This window comes from Phocoena phocoena, chromosome 5 (genome assembly GCF_963924675.1).
Source record: "Phocoena phocoena chromosome 5, mPhoPho1.1, whole genome shotgun sequence".
Taxonomy (NCBI): domain Eukaryota; kingdom Metazoa; phylum Chordata; class Mammalia; order Artiodactyla; family Phocoenidae; genus Phocoena; species Phocoena phocoena.
In genome coordinates, this window is record NC_089223.1 from 109,316,877 (window position 1) to 109,328,084 (window position 11,208).

At 38.4% G+C, this 11,208-nt stretch overlaps 1 protein-coding gene across 1 annotated transcript in view; it reads left to right on the plus strand.

The window, feature by feature from the left end:
* MCUB (mitochondrial calcium uniporter dominant negative subunit beta) overlaps positions 1-8,894 on the plus strand; it is a 90,894-nt gene extending 82,000 nt beyond the window's left edge. Inside the window, exons 5-8 of the mRNA XM_065878146.1 lie at positions 4,366-4,526; positions 6,393-6,596; positions 7,202-7,318; positions 8,684-8,894. Coding sequence (XP_065734218.1) covers positions 4,366-4,526; positions 6,393-6,596; positions 7,202-7,318; positions 8,684-8,746 — 545 coding nt within the window. The 3' untranslated portion in view covers positions 8,747-8,894. The remainder of the gene's footprint in view (positions 1-4,365; positions 4,527-6,392; positions 6,597-7,201; positions 7,319-8,683) is intronic.
* Positions 8,895-11,208: the final 2,314 nt, after the last annotated feature.

An 11,208-nucleotide genomic window follows, 5' to 3' on the forward strand; every position in this document is an offset into this window, starting at 1 on the left:
CAACTCTTTCCATCACAGCCCTTACCATTTTAATCATATTTGTCTTAATTTCCTGGTCTGAAAATTCCAAAATCTCTGCCATATCAGATTCTGATTCTGATGCTTGCTTTGTTTCTTTAGATTGTTTTTTTCTTGCTTGTAACTTTTTGTTGAAAGCTAGACATGATAGAAACTGAAGCAAGTAGGTCTTTAGTGTGAGGTTTTATGTGTATCTGACCAGGAGCTCAGCTGTTTACTGTTTGCTATAGCTGTAGATATCAGAGGCTTCAGTTTTTTTCTAGTGTCCCTGTTTCTCTACCCTGTTGTATTTGAGTTTCCCTAGAAATTCTTTCTTGAATAGAGTCTGTGTCTTGCACAGAACTGGAGCCCTGTTGATGTGGTGTTAAGGTGTTGGGGGGGAGAAGCATTCTATAATTTTATGATTAAATCTCAAGGTTTTTATTGGGCCAGGATTACTGTGCTGTAACCTTCAGAAGAGTTTCTTAGCCATTTTTTCCCTCCCCTATATGAGACACGAAGGCTAGAGGGGCCTGGAGTTGGCTAATTGCCCTTTCTCCAGGCCAGACTAGGTTCTGGTAAAGTACAGTTGACCCTTGAACAACATAGGTTTGAACTGCATGGGTCCACTTTACATGCACATTTGTTTCAATAAACACTGTAGTACTAAGTGGTCCACAGTTGTTTTAGTCCATGGAATCATGGATACACAGGGCCAACTATAAAGTTACACGTGGATTTTTGACGGCATGTGGGGTTGGTGCCCCTATCCCCCATATTGTTTGAGGGTCAACTGTAATTTCCTTGGCATGGAGAAAGTAATGCTCAGGACTGTTTCAAAATGGTTACTTTTCTCCTTTCTCTGCTGGAAGCAGGGAGGTATTTTTCTCTGATCTCTGACCTTCACTGTGAGAACCTGGTGGGTCTCCTGGAGGTAAAACTCATGTATGTGTGACTGTTTTTATTTCTCAAACTAGTCAGCACTGAGCCTTCAGCAATTCAACCATTATAGTTTAGTGTTCCTATCAGTATTGGCTCCAGAGATTTCTGCCCTCAGTAAGCTGTGGTTGTGGACTATTGGGATTAGGATAAGGTAATACTGAGTCTATGCCTTCATAAATAGATGGTGAGATAAATAAATCAGTAAATAAGGGAAGGTTCATGTTTTTAGTTGTAATGCCAAGTTCTGACTGGTAAATATTTTGAGGGCTGTTGTAGTTGAAAAATCATTATATTGCAGCCAAATTCAGACAAGAATCATCAGTAGATGCCAAGGGGATGGGGAGAGGTGGGGGGAGGTGATTTAGATACAGAAGATAAAACAGAGAAGAACTACGAAAACGACTAAAAAAAGTTAATAAAATGGCAATAAGTACATACCTATCAGTAATTACTTTAAATGTCAATGGACTAAATGCTCCACTCAAAAGACATAGGGGCAGCTGATTGGATAAAAAAACAAGAACCTTCTGTATGCTGCCTACAAGAGACTCACTTCAGAGCTAAAGACATACACAAACTGAAAACGAGCGGATGGAAAAAGATACTTCATGCAAATGGAAACTGGGCGGAAGACCTGAATTTTTTTTTTTTTTTCCAAAAAAGACAAAAAAGACATACAGATAGCTAACAGACCCGTGAAAAGATGTTCAGCATCGCTAATTATTAGAGAAATGCAAATCAAAACAATGAGATATCACCTCACAACTGTTAGAGTGGCTATCATCGAAATGTCTACAAATAACAAATGCTGGAGAGGATGTGGAGAAAAGGAAACCCTTGTACACTGTTGGTGGGAATGTAAATCAGTGCAGCCAGTATGGAAAACAGTGTGGAGGTTCCTCAGAAAAACTAGAAATAGGACTACCATATGATCCAGCAATTCCACTCCTGGTATGCATATAGAAAAAAATGAAAACACTAATTTGAAAAGATACATGCACCCCAGTGTTCATAGCAACACTCTTTACGGTAGTTAACCCAAGTGTCCATCAACAGACGATTGGCTTAAGAAGATGTGGTATGTACACACACACACACACACACACACACACGAATATTACTCAGCCATAAAAAAGAATGAAATTCTGCCATTTGCAGCAAGCTGGATGGACCTAGAAAATATTATGCTTAGTCAGACAAAAACAAATACTGTATGATATCACTTATATGTAGAATCTAAAAAATAAAATGAATGTATATAGCAAAACAGAAACAGACTCAGAGGTATAGAAAACAAGCTAGTGGTTAGCAGCTGGGGAGAGGCAAGATAGGGGTAGGGGATTAAGAGATACAAACTATAAAATAACAACAAGGAGATATTATACAGCACAGGAAATTATAGCCATTATTTTGTAATAACTTAATGGAGTGTAATATGTAAAAATACTCAATTACTATGCTGTACACCTGAAACTAATATAATATTGTAAGTCAACTATACTTCAACAAAAGAAAAAATAAGGAAATACTAACAAAAAATGGGAGTAAGTCACAAGGACACAGGAGCCAGCTTAAGGGCCTCCTGCTAACCATATCTGGTACAATTTGAAGATCATTGGCTCCCATGTCCTTATGACTTGCCCCCATTTTTATTTTAAGCATTTTCTTACTTTCTGGTATAACTAGACGATCCAGGCTGATCTCGTGCTCCAGCACTGATATCAGCAGTTACTCTGAAGATCCCTTGAGGAAAAAAATTTTTTTTTAATTTTCAAACACAAATTAAGTATAGAGAAATTAAAACAAATCCATCATTTCAACAATTATGAACATTCTTCTAGATTCTTTTTAAAAATCAGGACAGTATTTAACTCCAAAGACAGAAGGATGGAAGAAATTGAGAAAAATGAAAATCCATGTTGAGATAGAAATTTCATGTCCAGTGAGTTCCCAACACTCTGCAAGGTCTTCTACTTCCCATTTAGCATTTGAGGGAATAAACGGAGATAAACATTTTCAGGGCACCTCATTGTTCTACTTCATCTTCCTCTTCTGGACAAGCGCCAGTTAACAGACCCAAATGGCCTGGTCACATTAAGCAACTTCCATTCCCACCTTTTGTAAATTTCCACTTCCCTAACTCTGCTTAAGCCCCTTGATGTTCTCCTCGCTCCCTGAAAACGCCCCTCCACTTCTGCACAAATAGAAACTGAGTTCAGTTCATGCCAGATCCCCTTCCCTAGTACAACAGTTACTGAGTAAAATCTATCCTTACCACTTGAACTAGTGTCTGGCTTTGTTTATCTTTGTTACGTTCCACAGCTTTGGACAAAATCATGCCCCATCTCTGCCGTTTTTCTGTATGTAGACCATTTATGTACCCATCCATTTTTTCCATCACAGCAAAAGGGCTCTGACTGTTCTGCAAATCTCAAAAGGCTAAAAGGGAACTTCTCGTTTCTACCTCTTTGTGGAGTTTTAGCCTAGAATGTGGAAGGGATTAAAGACCACAGTAAAGTCTTGAAGAAGTGGGTGGAGATAGAGGAAAATTGACTTCAGTCCGTAACAGACTGGTTAAGTGCTGTCACAGACTGGAAAACCGCTGGGATGATACTGACGCTAGGATCATAAATCTCCCGTAGCTACAGTTGCTTCTGCTGTCCGGCAGGAAGGTCTGTCTTCTCTCCCCTCACTTTGTCCCCCTATCTCAAATCCTCTTACAGTGGTGGGGAACAGTTATAACCCTCAGAAAGGCATCACTATAGCACAGTTTTATGTAGATCTATAGATCCACTGAAGTGGTAGTATGAGAGAAATTCAGAATCAAAAGAACTCTGTTAAAAGCTCAGAAACTGATTCCCTTTCCTCAGTATGAACCTCCCTTCAGATCTATACCTTGTTGAAAAGAACTTACACTTGGATGACTTTTCAAATGTATATTAGACTTTTGTTTACATGTTTGTACACCAGTTTCCCTCCCCAGGGCATCCTTAAATGATTTTGGATAGATAGTTGAGGGTGAAGAAGGATCTTAGGTTAACTCAGGTATAAAAGTGAACCTGTAACTAATGTGTTACAAACTCAGGTGAGGTATTCACCTGGGTTCTGGTAGATGGATACTTCCTTTTCCTGTATTATTCTTCCTTTTTTTAAAAAAGAAAGAGCACTAGTCATATTACAAAAGAAAAAAGACAAAAACATAATGAATTTTAAACCTACTGTCTGGTTATTTATTATTCCAGAGAGAGATGAATGGAATCACCTGAGACGAATAAAGGCCGGTACCAAATGCCCCCCCCCGCCGAGGAGTGGGGAGCGTCCAAGTGGCCAGCCGGGGGAACTCAGATTTGGTTCCCTAGACTTACAAACCCTGGAGGAAAAGATGTGTTAACTGCCTTATGTTTCCCTTGTGTCTTCTTTTCTCAGAAAAACTGAGTAGTGAGCACACTACTGAGATGGAAAACATGAAATCCTTGGTTCACAGACTGTTCACAGCCTTGCATTTAGAAGAGTTTCAGAAAAAGAGAGAGCACCATCTGCTGGAGAAAATTGACCACCTGAAGGGACAGCTGCAGCCCCTCGAACAGGTTCGGAAGCATCACCTGTTGAGTCTGTTTGTAAATAATACCCAATATTTATTGGTATTATTGCTCCATTGGAGTGTTTTTCTGAATGCTTTATATAGGCTTATTTTCTCCTTTAATCCTCACAATGAGCCTCTGAGTTTGGTATTGTTACCGTCCTCATTCTTCAGATGAGGAAACTGAGGCAGCAAAGGTATATAAGCTAATACGTATTAGAGCCAGAACTTGAACTCTGGTGGTGTGACTCCAGGCTGCTGTCTTAAACTCTGTGCCGTGCGTCCTTTCCATGGATTGGCCATAGTATCTTGGTAACTGAGTATAAGATGAGCTGGGATGCACTAGCTGGAGCACTACCACTGTTTGTCTTTCAGAGAATAGGCCCACGGCTCCCACTCTGCTTAACAGAATTGCAGCTGGAAAGTTAGCAGTGGCTTCCTAACATCTGAAGTTAATCAGTGGTGGAGAAAAAAAAAAAAAACTTTTCTGGGGAGGAGGGGCAGGAGTCTGTTTTAATTTAAGTGAAAAATGCATTTTTTAAAACTCTGATCCCACTTGTGATTTTTAAAAATGGGTAGGTGTATGTGTATCTTTGTGTATGAATAAAAAGTTTCTAGAGGTAGAAGAAACTTTTTTTGTTGTTGTTTTATGAAAGTATAGTTGTGTTAAATTCTGTACAGCAGTGATTTAGTTATACATACATATACACACATTCTTTTTAATATTCTTTTCCATTATGGTTTATCACAGGGTATTGAATATAGATCCCTGTGCTATATACAGTAGGACCTTGTTGTTAAGAGAAACTTTTTTTGTGGAGGGCTGTGTCGGGTCTTCCTTGAGGCACGCGGGCTTCAGAGCACTTGGGCTCTGTAGTTGTGGCGTGCATGCTCTCTAGTTGAGGTGGGTTCAGTAGCTGGTGGTGCACGGGCTTAGCTGCCCCGCAGCATGTGGGATCTAAATTCCCCGACGCGGGATCAAACCTGCATCCCCTGCATTGGAAGGCTAATTCTTTACCCCTGGACCTCCAGGGAAGTCCCTAAAAGAAACTTTTGATAGTGATTACCTCTAAGAATACTTAGGGGATGCCAGAGAGAGGGACTTTTTTATTTGTTGGATGGTACGTTTTAATTTTTTCTTTACTTTTTAAAAAGTTGGTGATATTTACTTGTGTTAAGATTTAAAAACCTAAAAAGGTGGCCAATGGAAAGTTTTCCTCCTACTGTCCTCCCAGTACCATATCCCTGAACCTGTGAATCATTTCAGATTTTCTTTATCTATGTGCAAACATACGCAAATATATTATTGTTTCCTTTTCCAGGAAACAGTATATGCTGTTATACACTTTTCTCACCTTTTTTCACTAACAGCAGATCCTGGAAAGATCTCCGTATTGGTACATAGAGAGCCTCCTCACCATAGCTGCATGATACCTTGATGAAAAATTGGATAATTTATGGTCTTTTAAGAATGAACCTATGATGAATCACATGTGCAAGTGTACCTGTAGGATGAGTTCCCAGAAGTGAAATTGCAGAGTCAAAGAAAATAGACATGTAATTTTTAGTTAGGTTTCAGAGGATGACTTCTGAATTTTTCATTGTATACCCTTCTATACTATTTAAAATTTTTTCCATGGGCAGGTATTGCCTTTATAATTTTAAGAATGGTTTATTAATGGACTGATTTGGAAATAAGTGATCACTCATGAATGTATATGTTTTATACATTCTATTTTTTCATAAATCAGACCTCTTTAAAATAATACAGATGTGCATTACTTTACTTTTCTTCCTTTTCTGCTTTTCGTTTTTTTTTTTTTTAAGTTGGTGTAGTGTAAACTGAACTAACAGTCACTTTTTTTCCCCTCAGATGAAAGCGAGAATTGAAGCTCACTCAGAAGTCAAAACCAACGGACTTCTGTGGGCTGGATTAGCACTGCTGTCCATTCAGGGCGGGGCAATGGCCTGGCTCACTTGGTGGGTGTACTCCTGGGATATCATGGAGCCAGTTACATACTTCATCACATTTTCAAATTCCATGGTCTTTTTTGCATACTTTTTAGTCACTCGACAGGTGAGTAGTTAAGAAAATGGTAAGTTATAACATCTTTTATAAATAATTTCTTATCCCAGTAATGAGCAATAAAACCTTTTTAGTTATTGAATTACTGCTATCTGGGTTTTTATCAGCTGTTAAATTTTGTTGTTTTCCAGAGGATGGAGATTTGTATATACCATAGAGAAACTGTGTATAACCTCTATAGAGAAATAAATAGTACAACTTAACGAATTCCTCCGTTGAGATAAACACATCAAATTTGTGTACTCTGTATCCTGTTTATAAATAAAATTGAATTTGTATTGCAAACCACCCAGTAACTTTAGCTTATCTCGTGATTATTTTGCCAAAAATCTGCATTTTCCTTTTTCTCTTTTCTTTCCCTGTATGTGTGATTTCTCTGCCCAGCTTGCTTGCTTTTGAAAGGAGCAGCTGATCTCAAATGAGACTAAATGTGTTACTTGTGTTGCCTTATGCTTGCTCTGATGGCCACGGCACATATTTTACTCATCTGCCTTCCTTTGCTTTGTTGTTGCTGAGGCACGTTTCCTGCAGAGGTATTACGTTCATTTAAAGCATGTTCGGTTCTGGTTTTTTGTCTTTTTTTTTTTTTTTTTCAGGATTATACTTACTCAGCTGTTAAGAGTAGGCAGTTTCTTCACTTCTTCCACAAGAAATCAAAGCAACAGCATTTTGATGTGGTGCAGTACAACAAGTTAAAAGAAGATCTTGCTAAGGTACCTTATTGCAAATACCACATCTTATAGCTGGTCTTGTCTGGGAGCCAGAATCCAGTGTCAGGGAAATACAGTCGGTGGCTCATCCTCGTGGGTTAAATCGTGGTCCTGCACAGGCTTCTCTGCATCGTGGTTTTGTTCAGTGAAATAGCTGACATGTCCTGATACTAATTCCCTACAGTTTTATTCTTGTCATCTGTATTCTACGTTGGCATAGCTTTACATGTATATGGAAAATGTCTTAAGTGACTTTGAGACAGTAAAATAACAGTATTCAATAGCAGTCTATCTCCAAGTGAATATGTGTTTTTAAAGAACAAAGTCTAATATCAAGCTCAATTGCAGATTCTGTAACTATGGAGAACTAAAAGAAAGGAGAATTCTAGGAAGATGAGCACTCTGATAAACGATTTTATTAAGCTCTCGAAAGGTTTTTACAAGTTTCTTCTCCTTAAAAACAGAATCAATATGCTATTCCTCCTTTCATCATTTCCTTCTTTCAGATGCGAAAACAGAGGTTATACACGGTTAGAAAGTGGGGAAAGCAAGGTATGAAGCTCAGTTTGGATCCTGTGCTCTGGGGCACTTCCATATAATCTGTTTCCTAGGCAGCTTTTACCTCTGGCCTCCCGGTGGGCTCATTAGCTTTTTAAATTTTTCTTAGTAATTTTATAAGAAAAAATAGTTTTGGTAGAAATACCTTCTACTGCTCAATGCATGGTCATTTAATAGCCAGTAATCATCCTATCTTTTGTTACCCGTAACTTCTAAACTACCCATCCCTGAAATTTAAAAAAAGGAAGGATGTAACAAGAATTTGTAGTCCAAAACTTGGAGATAAAGAGCCTTTAAAAAATATGTTTAAATTCCATATAATCATTACTTAGGGAAAATATGATCTTTTTTTTTTTTTAATTTAGTGGATATTTTGCATTTAAATGATCCAATCCGTGAAGGCTAAGGAATGTTCTTTCAACTAGTTTATAGCACTGGGCATTGAAGATTTAGAGTAGCAAACTGTAAAGTTTTTTTTTTTTTTTTTTTAAGGTAATAAAGTTGAGGGAAAAAAGGGAAACTGATAGGTCAGAGTAGTGGGTTTTTTTGTTTGGTTTTTTATAAACGGCAAAAACCACTGTAAAGGGGGAAACTAACATTACAAGAGCTGTAAGGATGAACTAGAAACTCTAAACTCATCTTTTACAAAAGGATCCACATAAATTGAAATATTGTAGGCAGTTTCCACTCATAGTTTAGATCTATATATTGACCTAAGGAGACGTTAAAGGTATAGAATTCCTTGTGAACAGTAATCTGATACGTTTGTGGTCTTCTCTGATCAGTGCCTCTTCTTCTTCCCATGGACAGGCTACTGAAGCCCTGAGACAGGTGCGCCACTCTATCTGCGATGCAAGTAGAGGAATTCGATGAAAAGAAGTAATCTTACATTTTTAAATGTCAGTGAATTTTTCCATTATGTGTTCATTTTGCAACTTAGCAACTGGAACTTTTGTCCCATAGTTCATTTGAATTTGACTGTTTCAATCTCTTGTTAATAAAAAAAAATGCTTGCAAAACACAGGTATTCTTTGATGTTCTCATTTGAGATTTTCAGTTTGTGGATTCTCATGGTTTGTTGAGGTTTACTGCTGGAAGGAGCTTGGATGCGTCCGTCAGAATCAAAGCTGCTGCTATTACAGTTCAGCATTTAAGAAGCTTTGTCAGCCTGTCCTGTGTCATTCCCGTGCGGGAGGTGAAACGGTCAGTGTTCTTGGCTTCACTTTGATTCTTAGGCTTCATTTAGAATCATCTGGTCATTAATTGCTTTTTAAATTCACAGTAGTTGCAAGATTTTTATCATTAAATGTACTTAAAATTATTATAAAATGTCATTTGAAATGTTTCATCGTAACTAATATTTACTTACTGTTTATCATTTGTCGTCACGTACTGTTCTAGGCACTTCACATATATATTATTTGTAATCCTATAATCCTAGGAGGTAGCTGTTTTTAATCCCAATTTAATAATAAGGAAACAGGTTCAGAGAGGTTAATTTGCCCAAGTGCACACAGCTAGAAAAGATTTTTTTTAATTAATTATTTTTGGCTGCGTTGGGTCTTCGTTGCTGTGCGCGGGCTTCCTCTAGTTGGGGTGAGCGGGGGCTACTCTTCATTGCGGTGCGCGGGCTTCTCGTTGTGGTGGCTTCCCTTGTTGCGGAGCATGGGCTGTAAGTGCACAGGCTTCAGTAGTTGTGGCTCACGGGCTCTAGAGCGCAGCAGGCTCAGTAGTTGTGGTGCACGGGCTTAGTTGCTCCGTGGCATGTGGGATCTTCCCCGGACCAGGGATCGAACCCGTGTCCCCTGCATTGGCAGGCGGACTCCCAACCACTGCGCCACCAGGGAAGTCCCTAGAAAAGATTTAAGCATCTACTCATAGTAGATCATAAATCTTTATAAATGTACAACTAATGGTATTTAATCCAACATCCAGGATGTCACCTTTTACATGTTTGACTATGGAACAGAAAGGGTAATGATGACACCCTGATATTAAGAGATTTGCTTAAAAAAATACCAGTGTTTTCAGGTTATATCTTTCAACCTAATCAGATTCAAACTTCCTACACCTTAAGTAGAGCAACACACTGTGATCACCTGCTGGTTTGTATCAGTATCTCCGAAACCTGGAGATGCTGAATTAGCAGTATATTAGTGTGTTTTATTAACAAGCTAAGAATATGCACTAGTGTCTTTATAATGAATATCACCAGGTTAAGTATTATGACAAATTCTTAGGACATGTTCTGCGTTTGAGAAACTCTATTCCCAGCAAGACAAGACTGTCAATATAATGAAAGAACAGGGAGTGGTGTTTGCTTTATTCACTGATGCATCCATCCCAAGAATACCTGGCTCCTATGAAGTACCCAAGAGAGACAGGTTTAAGGTCTGGAAATTTCATGTATAGTGCTGGGGAAAAGCTGAGACTAGCAAAGTAGAAAGGATGGCTTCTGAATTCTCAAACTGTCTATAGGAAAACCTGGGGAAAAGGGGTGGACAAGAGCCTGTTTTTATATATAAAGTTTTATTGGAACACAGCTATGCCCACTGATGCACTGACTGTGGCTGTTCTCACACTATAGCAGCAGGGTTGACTGCAGCAGAGACAGCAGGCCTGCAAAGCCCAGCATAGTTACTCTCTGGCTCTTTACAGAAAAATTTTACTGACCCCTGAACTAGAATGTGAAAGACAATTCTCAAAGAACACTTCTGTGTTTTTAGGGCTTCAGAAAATTTGTCATGCGAAAAATGAATTAATTCTTAGTAAAGACAGCTCCCTTTGACTTAGATCTTCCCACTTGACAAAGTAAAATAAAGTTTAATTCTTCAGAGAAGGAGCTACATGTAGGTCACATTGTACTTACTTTATGACACGTGAAACTGATTTCTGAGTACCCAGGGGATGACAGCTCAGTGATCAGAGGCAAGACTCTCTGACCTTTTTAGTATTTAAACTGTAGTTTCTCAAATGAGACATGTCATTTATGTTAAACCTTTATAGATCAGTTATTAACATAGAGTACGAAATTTCTACTCAAGTTCCAAGTTGTAAGTTAAACAAATTGGAACTAAAACTAAAGGAATCCAAGTTACACATTAGTTTTATTACAAAAGGATTGTTTTATCCTGAGACAACTGTTATAAACGAAATTCAACTGTGTCCCTATGGCTTCCACAGCTCAAATTTGATGGCATTTTGATGGCCAGATAGGTAGGTACCAATGTCATCTGTACAAGAGGATTTTATTCAGATAAACCTTTGATCACATTCAAGGGAAAAAAAGATGTGTGTGTGTGTGCGGGGGGTTTGTTGAGCTTTTTAATAACATG